Source organism: Zonotrichia leucophrys, chromosome 2, assembly GCF_028769735.1.
Source record: "Zonotrichia leucophrys gambelii isolate GWCS_2022_RI chromosome 2, RI_Zleu_2.0, whole genome shotgun sequence".
NCBI lineage: Eukaryota > Metazoa > Chordata > Aves > Passeriformes > Passerellidae > Zonotrichia > Zonotrichia leucophrys.
The window spans coordinates 45,514,133-45,529,669 of NC_088171.1; the positions used below are offsets into that span (position 1 = coordinate 45,514,133).

The window sequence follows — 15,537 nt, forward strand, 5'->3', positions numbered from 1 at the left end:
TTTTTCCTTTTTGGGTAAAAAATTTGCCTTTCTTGAGAAGATTCCTTAACAACTGAGAACAAATTTGTGTGAAGACAAGCAAATCTTGTTTCAGTTAGGGGACAAGTGGGACAATGAAAGTAAAAACTGTGGCCAGGGATGCTCCCCAACTTTTATAAGATGTATTGCCTTTTTTTAGCCATAGTCTCAGTGAATGGGTGCTTGAATGGAAGTGTGAATGATGCAGTGATGAGTTGCAGTGGCATGTGCACTCTCGGTGAGACCTTTCTAAGGAAGGCCTTTGAGTCTAAATGTCATTGCTAACTTTCTTCTGCTATCCCTGTGACTGTTAGGTAAACCTTTTGTTCCCTTTGAAGATAAATACTAGTATAGGTGTCTGGGTTTTGCTTTATTTATACAGCATTGCCCTTTAAAATGTAGAATCTATTTCTACACCAAATGTCATAGTGAAGTCAAATTCTCTGTACTTAACTTCTGCCATGTCAGTTTTATGCCTGGTAGCTTCTTTTTTTCTTTTTTACTGTAGTAATAGTTTTTTCTATTCAAAATGAATGAGAAGTCTTTGAGATGAAAGCAGTCATGTTTTGTACAAAAACTGCTGCAGTCATGATTTATCCAACAGCTAGGAGGAATTTTCCAGTTATCCCCCATTGTGTGCAGTGCCACCATATCTTGAGTGAATATTCTAATTTAATAATGCCTTGATTGCTAATGGGTGCTTCTTATAGTAACACATGATTCTGTCCTCTTTAGCAGAAGGAAGTCTGTATGAAGGCAGCCTTGAGAATGAAGGAAGCATTTGTGGCAGTGACTCTACCTTCTACCAACAGACAGAAGGTATGCTGCTAAAATCTCATTTGATTGAAAAGTAGTCCTTACACTTTGAATTACTGGGCAAGTAGCTTAGAGTGCTGGGAAGTCTTTCCCACAGGTCCAACAATGTTTTGTCAGAATCATTGAGCAAGACTCTTGTGTACCATGCTGGGACATCTTGCTTCAGCATTACACTTACTACATGCCTATTCTAGTGTGATTTTCTTAATGATCAGGTTTTGTTACTTCCCTCCCATTTCCTTTCCTGTGCTCATATATTTTTTTCATTCTCTTTCCTAAATTTTGTTGTTCCTACTTAAAGGAACTTCACAAATTTTCTTTCAGTTATTTCCTCCAAACTATTTTGCTGCAGTCTAAAATAAGCAACATAAAATATATCATGTTTTATTGTATCTAAGATTTACATTTAGACAGAAACTTAGAGATTGCAACAAATTTCTCTGTCTTTTTTATTTCACTGTGCATATTTATGGATTGAAGAAATAACTTTTTCATGAACAATTTAAGATTTGAATATGTGTCCAGAATATTAGTCTGAATTTTGGAGCTCATTATGCAAAATGTACGTATATAAAGAACATGGTATTTTATCTTATTCTTCATCTAGGACACAGCATGATGGATACCCTTGCTGTGGCCTTACGTGTTGCAGAGGAAGCAGTGGAAGAAGCTATTTCTAAGGCAGAGACCTACAGTGACAGCCTGGTAACACTTTAAAAAAAAAAAGTATTAATTTAAATAGGACAATCATGTTTCTTTTAATTTGGGTAGTGGTATAAAGGAAAACCACTTTTGAAGTAGTGCCTGTCTCATGATACACCTAAGGAGCTGGGCATGGATTTTATGAACTGGTATCCAAGACGCACATTGCATTCCAGAAGGTGACATGCACTTTTTGACGTGCCTGTCATTTCTTCCCACAGTGCCAATAGGGCATATTACCCATTTCCCAGTCTATACATTTTCTGTGGGAAGGCTGTTTTTATGGGATTTTAGTAAATACAGATATCCATTTTCATGCAGGACAAGCAGAATGAAGCTTGTTACTTGCAGGAGCACAAGGAGGACCTCATAGAAGAGCTGGCCACAACCATTGTGCAGAAGGTATGGCATGCTTTTTCCCCTTATGTTTAATGGCCAAAACACAATGTTTTAGACCCAAAACACTGCTAACAACAAAAAGAATGACACCAAAGTAGAAAGTAAAGTAAATGAACTATGACAGTGTCGACTTCATCAGCTATGTCTGACAGACATCAGTTTATAAGTAAGATCAATCCAGTACCTAACCTGATGTCCTACATATTCAAAGCTGAGAGGTACCACTCCCTGAGTGATGCCCTTCCTTGCAGAAAAGTTCCTTGCTTGATGGAATTTTACATCTGTATTTCACTTCCCCGCAGGCACAAAGTTTTCTAATGTCAAGAGGTACGGCTCTTGACCATATACATCACTTCCTAAAAGATATAGTTTGCCAGTGACCTGACCATACCGTCTACTGAACCTTGCAACATGTTCAAAGAAAACAGCATTAATCATTAACACAGAATTCTCTTAATGATGCTGTGCGAGAGAAGCTCAAAAGTCACATAAACCTTGGCATGTCTGAATTTTGTGGCTTTTAAAGTAAAGCTCATTCTTCTCCCTGCAAAGCTCATGGTTGGCAGAATGAAAGTGGAGGGCTAGTGGGAAAAAAATACCCCTTGAGTTTGTCTGGACAGTTCGGAGTAAGGCAAGATGAGCGTTAAGGTCCTCTGATCAGGGAAGTAACCACTCTGCTAAGTTAGTCTCCTTCCATGTGAAGTAAGCTAGGTGACACATCTCTGTATAGACTGTGGCATTTAACAGAGTATGGATCACACACCAGAAGAGGAACATGTTGTTTATAATGCTGTCAAGAAAAGCCAGAAGAGCAGCAGCTCGCTGGAAAATAATCTGTCTTCTTTTTAAGGGTGATGTTAGACTATCAAGTAAGTCTGTTTATCGAGTGTTTCATAGTCCAGAGCCTCTCTCAGCCAAGCTTGAATTGCTAGTTTTTGTCAAGGGCTGCCTAACAAGATCTTTTATGCCATAGAATAATGTTCTGTAGATGTATTTCAGTTGTGGAAACGAAGTGTAGCAGGATATAATCTGTCAGCGTAGGGAGACATGAGTTCTCTCTGTCTTAAGATGGTGTAGATTTTCAAAAATAAAAATAGTGTCTAGAGACCTTAGACCTCTTTGTTCTCACTAGAATGTGTCTGCGTGTCATGGGAGCCTTTGAAATTCCCCTCATATCTAGTATTTTATGTTTCTTGGCAAAAAGTCTTGTCTGAGAAAATACTTGACACTTAGATGCTGCTAAAGTGTTACTGTAGCAACAGGTTTCTATGTTTATGTAATTCACCTCTGGTATTCCTACAGGCACTGTTATATATTGCATCTCTGCTTATGTGCTTGCAAGCGGTAGGACTTCAGATGAGAAGTAATTGCATGAGCTGGAGCTAGAGCAGAGAAAAAGTCAAATGCTTTTCCTGGGGACCTTTCCTTAAGACGGGGTTCACTTAGATCTTCCCTTTACGGCTCAGACAGTATTTCCCCAGCAGCATTTTTCTGTCCCCTCCCACCCCGTTTCTCCCCTACCCTGCAGATTATAAAGAAGCAGAAGAGCAAACCCGAGCAGGCCGAGGCCGACTTGGAATGGCCGCCGTCGCGGAGCAGCGGCCTGGCGTCCGGCGCCGTCTCGGACCAGAGCATGCTGACGTTCCCAGGGAGCCGCAGGGGCTCCTACACCTTGTGGGTGAGTGCCACTGCACAGCTATCCCTGCCTTCTGGGGCACAAAGCAAGCCAGAAGATTGCAGTCATGGATAAGTATACTTGCTGCCTGGAATGGTACGTAGAGACTTGCAGAGAACAAGCATAAATTCTGTGTCTGGACAAGCTGTCACTCAGTTGCATGCTCTCCTGACACCCCATGGGCCATGGAGGTACATGACAGACATTGTGTTGTTTTGGTGACTGTGCTGGGGAGGACTAAGTTTGTGATATGAGCAGTCTCACTGCTTGATTTGAATGCTAACAGGACTCAATGCTTCAGTGTTTATTCCACAAAACAGTTTTTCTGCTCACTTAACTTTTATGTAAGTCTTTGCTGACTGTTTTGTTTTCTTTTGTATAAAGTTAGGTTTCTGTAACATTTCTTTTTCTCCTTATCCATCTTACAGAAAACAGCCACCACCAGCAACAAAAAAGAACACTCAGCTGCAGAACGCCATTTATGTCTTACACTAAAGAGTGTTCCCTCTTTCCACTTATTTCTCAGCACAATGTCTTTATTTCCTGCTATAAAGCTGAAGAAGATTTGACAAGCTGCATTGGTAACAGTTTTAAAGGAGCAGCAAGTAAAAAGCAGTGAAAATAAGCTGTAGGCTTGGACAAGCACTTTGACAATCAGAGAGGGAAGACAGTGACAGATGAGTTAGTTCCAGTGCGTTTTGACACTGTGGTTTAAGCTGCTGCTCCCAAGTGTCCTGCTGCTGTTGCAGTAACCACCTCTCCCCCGCTAAGCAGAACCACCAGAACTCAATGTGGGCTATGTCCTAGTTCCCAGCTAAGTTTGCTCACTTACACTCCCAGTGAGAACAGATCTATGCCAGAATATTGACTCTGGGCCAGAGTTGCTGAGATACAGACTTGCATCCTAGTCTTCTAACTGTTTGCAAAATGAAGGGATACTGCCTGTAATGTCCCACTGTTAATAAGTGATCATAAGTTAGGGTGAGCACGATTCAAAGGTTTTGCTCTGTCCCTCCTAGACAAGGTGTTTGTGGAATATAAAGGCCAGGAGAGAGAAAGTTAATTTTGTGTCTGACTCAAATGAGTTTTCTTTCTTAAGGACAAGACTCAGAAATATGCTGTTCAAACCCTCAGTCATTATAACAGAAGCTGTTCTGCATTTGGAAAGTTAACTTTGAACTCAACACATTTTGAAATTCCCTTCTGAAGTAACAATTTATTCCTGATTTTTTTGCCAGAGGGAGGCTCATTACTTTGAGTAATAGTAGACTTTGTGAAAAATACTAGAAAAGCAGAAATGTCACGCTAAGGTGCAAACAACTTCAAAACCTCTCTAGCCATTAGTCAGTACTAGAGATCCAGACATGTATAGTATTTTATAAGGACACTCCACCTCTTTGTACAGGGTCTTTTGCCACATTATTCACCATTTGTTCCAACTGTCTTCCCAGAGTGTTTTAAGGAACACGAATGAATTTGGCCATCTGCTGTAACTTTTTTCATCTCTCCCATAAATTTAGTTTCTGCTTTTGCTTTGCAAGGGTTGTGTTATCTTCTTCTTTTCTCCTTTGAAGTGTGTATATGTTTATTTTTGCTTTGCTCTGAATAGAGGAGATTTTTATTAGTATGACCAGACACCCTTATAAAGGAGGTATCATCCTGTCATTCCTATAGCTAAGATAGTTGCACTTGTGTTAGGCTGTTAGGTAGCACAATTAAAGTCACTGGAAAATGTACTCAAAGGCAATTTGTGCAGAGTGAATGTAGAGCACTTAGAGCCTGCTCGATTCTCACCAACAGTGCTGAAACAACTCAGATTCCTTTTCTGAGCTTGCTTTCCATTCCACTTTGTTTTCATTCAGCGACAAATGGGAAGCATGCCTCTGTCAGTAGATTTGCAAGACTAAACCACACCACTTTCTCTTCTGTATATTGTGTGACAAAGTTATCTTTTCTGCCAAAAGAATTGCAATTTTTTTTTTCCATAACAAAACCTAGCTTCTACAGAAGCTGGCAGAGAGGCCCTATGCCCATTCTAGGCAAAGCTTCTTACTGCCTCCCAGGAACTCTTGAGTCCAAGTCTGTAACAGCAAGTCTTGGATTCCACTACAATAAGTGAAGTTTTCTTAGTTCCTAACTGATGACATTAAGTGACAAAAAACCCCAAACTCTTTATTTCTTATATACATCCTAATATTGATCTGTATGTGATGACTTAGATTAGGCAGAGATCTGCCTGTAAAAAACTTTTTAATATTAGTACACACCACAGCTAACAAGGGGTCTCCTGCAACAGATTAATTAGCACAGGTGTTCCTAGTGTAACCAAGGTTTTTGTGGACAGACACAGTAGCCACAACAATCCAAAGAGAAGGAAAAAGAAAAACAAGTTTTCATTTTTTTCTATCAAAGCTATCCAAGGAGACTATTACTGTGACAGTTAGGTACATGAACGTGTTTCCCAGTAAAGGTTATTTAACTAGAACTTCCCCTGTTTGAGTATTTCTTTGGTATACAGGCTAACAAATTAGCAAAGGCAGGATAGATTAAATCAAAGGAAAGAAGAAACATGATTAACAGAAAGACATGCCGGGGAAAGGGAGGTAAGGATAGCAAATCTTAAGGCAGTCAGAATTTCATAATTTAATACTGAAAATTTATCTTAGAGGAATTTTTTTTGTCTTCTGTGCAGAAGATAATATATGTGGTTTTGCTAGTGCAATGAAAATAATACGATAAAATACATGACAATTGTATGCTGTAACACTGGCCTTTAGAAAACCATGTTTATTGTTGCATTGCTTTTTATTACCAAAGTCACTTCTTACAGAGTCAGGGGGTGCTCTAATAATCACAGATATCACTTTGTGGTTTCACCTGCCAGGAAATTTTTCTTTTTATCACAACTATTTGTGTACAGCTCATCCATATCAGCCAGAAACTTCCAGTGGTCTCAGGAAGCCCTGCATTATCTCCCTGCTCATCCAAAACCACTTGCTTTGGAAAAGTGATTAAATAAGTAAAAATTCTTCACTTTCCCCTTCCAAACTATAGTATTGATTGTTTAACTGCAGTACTGTGGTGTGCTAGTAGCTATAGACATTCTCTTCTCCTTTTTTTTCCACCTTAGATTTCTTTGAGAAACTTCACCCAGGCTAAAAATAGTGAAACAAGGCTGAATATTTTATTTCCTCATCTCATAAAAAGAGATGGATGGCACCATCTGTTTCTCATTACCAATAAGCAAAGGCTGTGCAGTGTTGGGATAGGAGGAGTGCAGAGCAATGGGTGGATGCTTCTCTGTTCTCTCAGTCCAGTTCGCCTGCCATACATCACTGCCAGCCAGAGAGCAAACGACCAGTTAGCAAATTGTATCCCATTTAAACATTGATGGAGTGAAGGCACCCTGGTGTGTTTTAAGTGCTGTATTAGTGGTCTTTATTTTACAGCATAAAGATTGCATATATAAACAGAAGCTCATCCATAATTTATAGTATATAAAACAGCTAGGGATATAGGGAAAAGGAGGATTTCATTAAATACACATTATGATGCATCTCAGGGGAAGCAGAAGTATACTGGTTAAGCTAATTTTAAGGTCCACAGTGTATTGCAAGTTGTTTATTTTTTCTTCCTTTTTTTTTCCCTCCGTTTGATTTGTTTTAAAGAAAAGGAAGTTTCCACAAACTTGTGGTTTAGCACTGCTTTGGAAATCTCTAGAGGTTTTGCAGGTGCTCTGTACCTTTTAAGGTTTCTCACAAACAAAAGTGCTTGAAGGAAACCTTTTTGTGGAGGAATTCTGTTTAGCAGTCATGCAGCATAGTGGGAGAGGGATTTCAGATGTGTGAGGCATAGCACTGTAGATACCAGCTGGCATCAGTTCCTACCTGTCAATGACTGCATCAGAAACATCATATTTATGTCTAATAAATAAATGTGTCATGTCAGAGGGAAGATGGAGCTTTTAACTTTTATACAGGAGCTGGCATCAGAAGGTTGCATGGCATGTATTCCTGGGACCTACTTCCAGTGAGGCAGGTGTGCATTTATCCAGAAGTTCATCAGCTGGATCCCAGTGGGTTATTTGCTGTATTGTTTCCTTTGAAAGAAGCCAAATGCAGCGCCATCTTTGCACAGAATGGGAAAGAATAGCGCATTTTGAAATGGAAAAGCATTTGGTGTTCTAAGAATAATGTATCGTTTTCATTAATATTTATTATTTGAAGATCCATCTTTCTCTAAATACTTTCTAGGTTACAGATAATACTGGCATCTGCTGACTCCACAGGTGACACTGTGACATTGTTATCTCAGTGGAAAAACAATCTGGATTTCAGACTAAGAAGGCTCTGTCCAAATCTGGTTGATTTCCCTCCTTCCAATGCTGCAGAAGGATAGGATGCAACTAGTCTCTGATTCTGACTCAGCAACTAGTGCCAGATTTCAAGGCTCAGGTGGCTAAATAATCAGTGCAAGGCTAAACACTACAGCATTGTTGTCTTTTAAAGTTGTCTGTGTAGTTTGAGTTTATAATCCTTCTTGAGATGTGTCTCTAGCATAACATTACTGATTTTTGGTTTCACAGTACTATCCATCCAATGACAAACTTCCAAGACAGTTTTGGACGCTAGCTACATGATCGATCCCATGCAGGCCTACATTCAGCTGCATTGCACTTACTGTCAGCCAACCAAGATAGGTTTTAAGGCATGCAAGGAAATAGGAGGAAGGACAGAGAAGGGTGGTAATTGTATAATGTAATTTTCCAAATAATTAAGCTCATATGTTGTTCCTTCAGCTTCATTTTGTTTTAAAGATGCTATCATAATACATTCCTGGGTTTCGCAGAATTTTCAGGTCTAACTTAAAACCTGTGATGCTCAGAGCTGGGCAGCCTGACAAACCTTACTTTGTTTTTAGATTAAATCAAGGTGTATATTGCCAGAGGAAGAAGTAAATAAACACAGAACACTTCAGGCTTCCTCTGGTGTTGAGTAGGGCATACAGTGATTCTCTCTGATGGGCGAGTTCTGTGCTGAGCACAGCTTTGTAGATGAGGGTCAGAACAGGACATGAAAGGCTGTGCAGGGAACTGAGACACCTAGAGATGGATAAAAAAAGAAAAATGTGTTTAGTGAAGAGTATTCACTTGAAAAAGAGGTGTGTTTATGTGTAAGGCTGCAGTTAGACCTGAAACATGGGTGCTAACTCACCTCCTCCCTCTACCCTCTTATATACAAGCACTCTTCCAGAGAGATGTGCTAGTAGCAAAGCAAAATCCTCCTGTCCTGCACCAGAAGCAGGGATCTGGCTTTTGCTGTTCCTGTTTCTCTTCCGCAAGTAAAATGGCAATACTGTCACCACTGGATCCTAACTGAGCTCTCAGTGTCTTCAAACTGGGAAGTCTTTTCCCTGTTTGTTCTTAGTTTCATTTGTTTAGGTTTTTTCAGGACATGTCATGCAACATTCAAAGTGTGGGAGAAGGGAAAAAGAATGGGCTCTGGGGGAACATGTGAGGAGCAGTAATGGCTAAATGAATAAGAGTACCTTGTAAAGGCATTGCATGGATTACAGTTGCATTGGTATATGTAACCTCTGTTCCACAAACTTCTATAGACTTGCTCACATAAATTCATTACATCGATCAAACGATGGTATTTTATGCTCCTAGCACTTCCCGAAATTGTTAACCTCAGAAGTACAATAAAGGGATGTTTATACTCATATTCTGAGATCAATATGAAATATCCATTATTACTAGCTTACAAATTTCTTACAAACAAAGCAGTAGCACTTTCACATGTGGGCAAGCTTTTTTTTCCTTTTTTTTTTTTTTTATGCTATAGGTGATGGTGTAGAGCTACTGGCATGCCTACCAGCATTTGTTGAGGAATAACCTCTTGTCTCTCTCCCTTACAACCCTCCTCTCCATCTGGTTAATCAAGGTCAGCTAATCTGAACTGACCCAAAATAAATGTGCATGCAAATGTGGCTCTACATATTACCACACAGCTGTGCTTATCTGACAGACCCATTCCTGATAAGCTAATCATTATTTTTGAAGTATTTTTAAAGGAGCAATGCTTTTAAGGGAATCAGATGTCTAAGAGCCCAGTAGAAGAATGGAAACAATCATTTGCAACCAGAATATGTCTGTCAGTAGTGAACAAAAAGCCAGCTTGGACATACCCTTGAAGGACATATGTTCTAAGCCTTTTGCAGGAGAGGGACCTGTGATCTTTGTTTTCTCCCAACCTGCTGTTCAAGGGCTTGCCCCACGGATGGGATATCCATAAGAGGTGGTTAGGAGGGAATTTTCTTTCAATTGAGTGTGAAAATCTGCCTGTTCTTGCCCTTTTTTAGAAGGTTGTTAACAGATCCTTTTCCACATACAAGATTAACTAAGGAACAGATGCTCAAAACCCTTGGTATTTCACTCCCACTGCTAGATGTCTGGACTGCATACATTTGAGCAGAGCAAAAATCACTTCCAGGATAAATAGGCTGTGGCAGAGTGGCATCATTTGCAAGCTCATACTGTCTCCTTCCTGGTGTGGGAGTTTTCTTACCAAAGGATGCATAAGCTGTTAATGCTTAGGGATTGCTACTGTACTTGCTACCAGACCTACTGGTTCTGTCTGTGCATTGATTGCATTCACAGAGCACAGCCGAAAACGGGATTTGCTGCACCCCTGGCAGGCATAGCTGCAGAATTTGCAAGGGAGCAGAGGGGATCAATAAGGTTGCATTTAAGTCATCTGAGTTTATGTATCAATTCTAGGTTGATTCCCTGAATAAACAAGGTAGTCGTCAAAGCCCAACTTAGCAGCTGCCACTCAGGTCAGAGCTTGCCCAGCACAGGATTCAGAGTTTTGCCCAAATCCAGAGGAACCTGCCCTCAGCATGAGTGTTGAGGTCCCTGTGCTTGCAAGGGCTCCTACTGTGGTGACCCTGCAGCTGCCCTGTGGCACCCGGGGTTCCCAGTCCCTGCTGAACTTGGGAGAGTCCTTGACCTATTCCAAATAATTGCAGAATAAATTACTGTTTCACTAGTTCTATCAGAATGAAGAATGGAATGTAAGAGTGGAAACAAGGTGAAATAAGAGGGAAGTGGGGGAAAAACATGCATGAGCCAGTTCTAAAGTCCCATCAGATGCTTTTGTGACCTATTTTGAATTACCATTTTGGCTTTTCTGTAGGAGAAAGAGGAATTCTTTTTCATCTTTTGGTGAAAACCCAAACTTCTTCATCTTTTATTGCAAAATCTTCATGTTGTCTCTCTAAACAATATGCATACATATAAGGCAGTTTTTCAAGGTGAAGAATCTATAGATTATCAACATTAGACTCAATATTCTTTATAATGGTTTATAAAGTTGTTCTTGGTTTTGGTTACTTGTTTTGCTTTTATTTATTCTGTGTTCAGAAGAGTGAGCTCATAAATTGTTACTGATAGAAAATGGAATATTTGTATTTATTAAGTAATGGAAGATGGGATTATTTTTATTCACTCCTTCCTTCTTTAATCTTCACAAACTACTTTGTCTTTTTAATTTTTTTTATTGAATACCATCAATGAATAAGATGATTCCTTTTAGTTCTAGTTCAGTGAAAAATGAGAGTTCTCTCCATCCAAACATTAGAAACTATGCAACAGAAATCCATGAAGAGGAATTAAAAAAAAAAAATAAAGGATGATAATGTGTCTGTAATTGAAACAAACATATCACAGGAGGTGCCGCTAGGCAGGATTTGGCGGGGAACTCATCTAACTCAAGTGTCTAGAAGTGCGTGTCAATACCCCAGCTGTATTTTGTGAGCTATGCTGCGCTGCCCAGCACTCCAGCGTGCAGCACCTGCCTCTGGGGGGTGTGTGCAGAGCACAGCAAATGATCTGCGGGGCTGCAGTGCCATCTGCTGATGCATCAGTTTGCTGCAGAAACCAGCGGCGTCCAACTGCAAACGTACGGGGCAGCCTTGTCATTTATAACACATAAACACACCTAAAATAGCACGTGGTGGATGGCTTGGGGTTTTTGTTTGCTGAGGAAGCAGAACTTCTGGCTAGGAAATACACCAAGTATCTTTAGCTCCTTTCTTGACATCTCACGTCTTTATAAATCAAAATCAAAGTTTCTACATTCCTGCCTTAATTTGAAAATTGTATCTAGACTCCTGTATTTCTTTTGGACACTTTCAGTTCTTCTGCCCTGAGATCTTGATGCAATCCAAGCATGTAGGCAGTTGATAAAGCTTGAGGGACATGATTCCTTCATTTGGTCAGTAAAAATCCCTTGTTCCAAACCAAACTGATCTAAGAGCCTATCAGGGTAGCCAGCCTTACCTCCAGTACCTCTGTGCATCCATTCACAGGGAAACCACATGGACCATCAGCCCCCAGGCAGGCTTCTCAAGCCTGTTCCCTTATTTTCAGTGTTTTGCTTCCTCTACAAATGTCCCCAAGGGAAAGACATCTCCTGTGTCTCTACAGATGACCTGTTTCCTCTGTGAAGAGGCAGTGATGCAGCACAGTAATGTGTGCTTCTGCTGTCTGCACAGGTCAGTGCAGCAGTGAAGTCACCCACAGGGAAGGAGGATGTAGCCCATGCTGCAGCTGCCGGGCTGGGAAGTTAGTGGTGCTGGCTGAGTTTAGGTTGATGCAAGTGTGCCAGCCAGGAGGACAGCTTTTGCTGTGTTGCCTCTCACCAAATAACTATCTTTCTAGTTTGCTCTTGATTTGCAAAAACAACAAAAAGAGGTCTTGAGGTCGTTTGCATTTCAGACAGAGTCATGACTTGGGCTGCTAATTGATTGGAGATTAACTTGTACACAAACATTTGCTTTTGTGCTCTGAAAAATACAGTCAATTTAGACTGGATTGTTCTCATGCCAGGATGTGCTTCTGTCCTGTTCCTACACCAAGCTTGGCTATTGACATGCCTTTTTTGTGTCATTATCAGTGCTACCAGTGATTTGCACTGCTCAGAGATTAATGTTTATGCTTTCTTTCCATCCCTGCTTGTCTGAGTAAAACAATTTTATTATCTCACTCCAGCCCTACCTGAAACTAAATTTCAGAACAAGAAATAACCTAATCCTCCACTTTTATGTATTCTTCTTTGGAATTGGAGCTTATCAGAACATTGGTACTCCTCAATCATTTCAGTCTTGCCAGATACAAGAACTACAGAGACTTGCAAATGTAGTAGTGAAGAGTGCAAGTTCAACAACGTCTCCCTTTTTCAGGGTCTAAATGTAGGGCTGCAGCCAAGCTATTTTATCTTGCCATTACTTTTCTCTCCTTGAACCTTCTGTGACATTGAACCATCCTCAATGAGAAGAGGTAGTACATCTTGCAGAGCAGTCCAAGACAGATTTTGTCAAAAATTCACACAAAGTGTAGAAAAATAATGAGGATGGCCTCAAGCTCAGCTTTGGAGGCACCACAAGCCTTACTCCTAGCTGTATTTCAACTGGATTTCCTGGGAAAATTTCTTAGCAGTAGTTCCTGCCTAATACCAATTTCCTGCTCCACAGAGACCTTGCAAACTGTGGAGAGCAACCTTCCTCTGATCGACCCAAAAGTTTTAGCACACAACTTTAAAAAATCAGCTTTCGCTAGATAAGCTTGTTTGATTGAGTTTATTTCAGATCCTAGGCTACTACACCACATGGGACTGTGTCCACTTTCTTTTCTCTGCTTCCTTGTTTTTCAGTTCCTTTCATCCTTCAGGCTGTTCATCTTCTCCTTTTTAAATCCTTCAAGCTGTTGTGTCTCTCCTTGTCCCTCTGAGGGCTTATCTGCCCTATAGTGTGGATGCACCTGAGCTGGCTTTAAATTGCTCAGGCACTGCTGGCCACAGCTTTGCTGCCAAAGCATCAGCCTGGAAGCAGGAGTGCCCAGCTACTTCAGGAGGTTTTGCAGCCTCTGCCAAGTTCTGCCTTGTCAGGGTTAAGCTGCTGGCAGGTCTTAGGTGAGTTGAGAGCAGAGAGCAGATGCTGCCATCAATGTGATGGCATCACTTTGCTGCGATGTTTATGGAACGGTGAGAAGGCACACAAGAAGCTGCCATTTAAACAAAACAGGAAAGCTGTCAAACATAAAGATAGCTCTCATTATTGGTGTCTCAGTTATCGTTTTACAGACTAAAGTTCTTCCTGGTATTATTCTTCTTAAAGATCCAGTTCTTTGAGTAATAAGGGAAAAAAGATACTACTGATTGAACTGTAGGCTATTTCTTCTTCTGGGTCTTCAGCATCTCTTATCGCTCTTGTTTGCAATATGCACATGGAAGAAGAATGTGCCCTGAGAGAATATTCATGGACAGCCACCACAACTTGTTGCTTCCAGTATATAACAACTTTAACACAAAGATTTCAAAAGATGCAGCAGACACCAGAACTAATTTATTGAAAGCATGGCAAGTTTGGTAGTTCTAGCTTTACAATGAATGAAGTGAACAACAGCACAGTTAACACTCAGCAGAGTTCAGGTGGCAAATTTGTGGCAGAATTGTTTATATTGTCCACATATACTGCCAGGATGAAATCAAAGTTCATGAGCAAATTCCCTATAGTGAAACAATTTATGTACCTGTTATACAATAATTCAATTCATTGCATTGAATTATTGTATTTTATTTTATTACTTTTTCATGGTTGAGAAGGATTCAGATGATCTTGATCAGTGAAAGATCTAGTTCAAGGTTTGGAACAGACTAAATACACACTTGAATATGACTGACTTGGAAAAGTGATGCACCTGAAAGATTCCCTATAGTGAAATTACTGAAACTTGTTGTGAATAGTTTATATCACTAAATTTGTCTAATACTTCATATTAGGACTTACGTCTTTGTATGGACAAGATTACCAAAGTGGTAGCTATAGAAAATATAAAAAATATCTAGTGCAATAATTTTGGCTTTTTGTCATTAATTCAGAAGCCAAACTGAACCCCTGTGCTTAATGGAGTTTCCTTTTACTGCTGAGCCAAGGATACAGGAAGATTTGCAGTTAATTAAATCGTCTGGCATGGTACATGGGTCCCACAGAGGAGCATTTCAGATGAGAGGAGGTGCAGCCAGAAAGTGGTATAAGTGTGGCTTTCGAGCCAGCAGGACTCCCAGCAATGCTTATGCTGTTCTGGGAATTTAAGGGACTTGAAAATAGCTGAAAGGCAAGTTCTCCTTTACCTCACCTGCACCAGTGCAAAGCAGACCTCTGATACAGGTAAAGACTTGCCCTTTTGAGAGTAACAGATTAAGTTAATTATTTGTAATTTGAACATCACTAAAAATGTACAAGGATTTGAGAGTGCCAACTTGGCCTGTGCAAAGCAGCTGAGCCGCTTGAAGACCTGGCATATATGGTTTTCTACTGACTCTGCTGGGAAGGCAACTTGACTCAAGCTCTGAGAGCCTTGTTTCTCCAGCTACATCTGTGATTTGATATGCAAGTGTGAGTTCTGCTGAAATCAGCAGGACACTGACAGGAGTAAAAGCTTTTCAAAACGGGACAAATCTAAGTGTGTCTTCTGTAACTGTCTGACTTCTCTGTATCTAGGTCAAAACTAAAATGTCTGATCTGTTTATGTGGAACCAAAGGCAGGTCCCTTCCCCCTCAGTAGCAGGCAGGATGATTAACAATTACAAAAGTATTTTATCTTGTTATGCCTCAAAATGTGACCCTCCTAGAACTAAACAGATGTGTAATTGTAGGCTAAGTTGACTTCATTAGTAAAACAGAATAAAACTGCTCAGCATATTGGGTGTTATGTATGTATGTCCTAGCAAACAGAATTCTGCATTAAAATCAGTTGAGTTACATATCTCTTTCTGGGGAACAGGCTGTTTGTTTGCTTTTTTTTCAATTTTTAACTTCTGCAAATTGTTACACCAGATGGCCTGTTGAGCCAACAATAGATC

The 15,537-nt window shown here is 40.2% G+C and overlaps 1 protein-coding gene across 8 annotated transcripts in view; it reads left to right on the forward strand.

Moving 5' to 3' along the window:
• The window catches only part of MYRIP (myosin VIIA and Rab interacting protein), a 205,549-nt gene that overhangs the window by 152,315 nt on the left and 37,697 nt on the right, over positions 1–15,537 (forward strand). For 5 of the 8 annotated variants that reach the window (XM_064704820.1, XM_064704827.1, XM_064704822.1 and 2 more), the window contains 4 exons: positions 754–837; positions 1,442–1,539; positions 1,858–1,938; positions 3,464–3,613. In XM_064704820.1, the coding sequence (XP_064560890.1) occupies positions 754–837; positions 1,442–1,539; positions 1,858–1,938; positions 3,464–3,613 (413 nt within the window). The remainder of the gene's footprint in view (positions 1–753; positions 838–1,441; positions 1,540–1,857; positions 1,939–3,463; positions 3,614–15,537) is intronic. The other 3 variants (XM_064704821.1, XM_064704826.1, XM_064704828.1) reach the window with 1 other exon arrangement.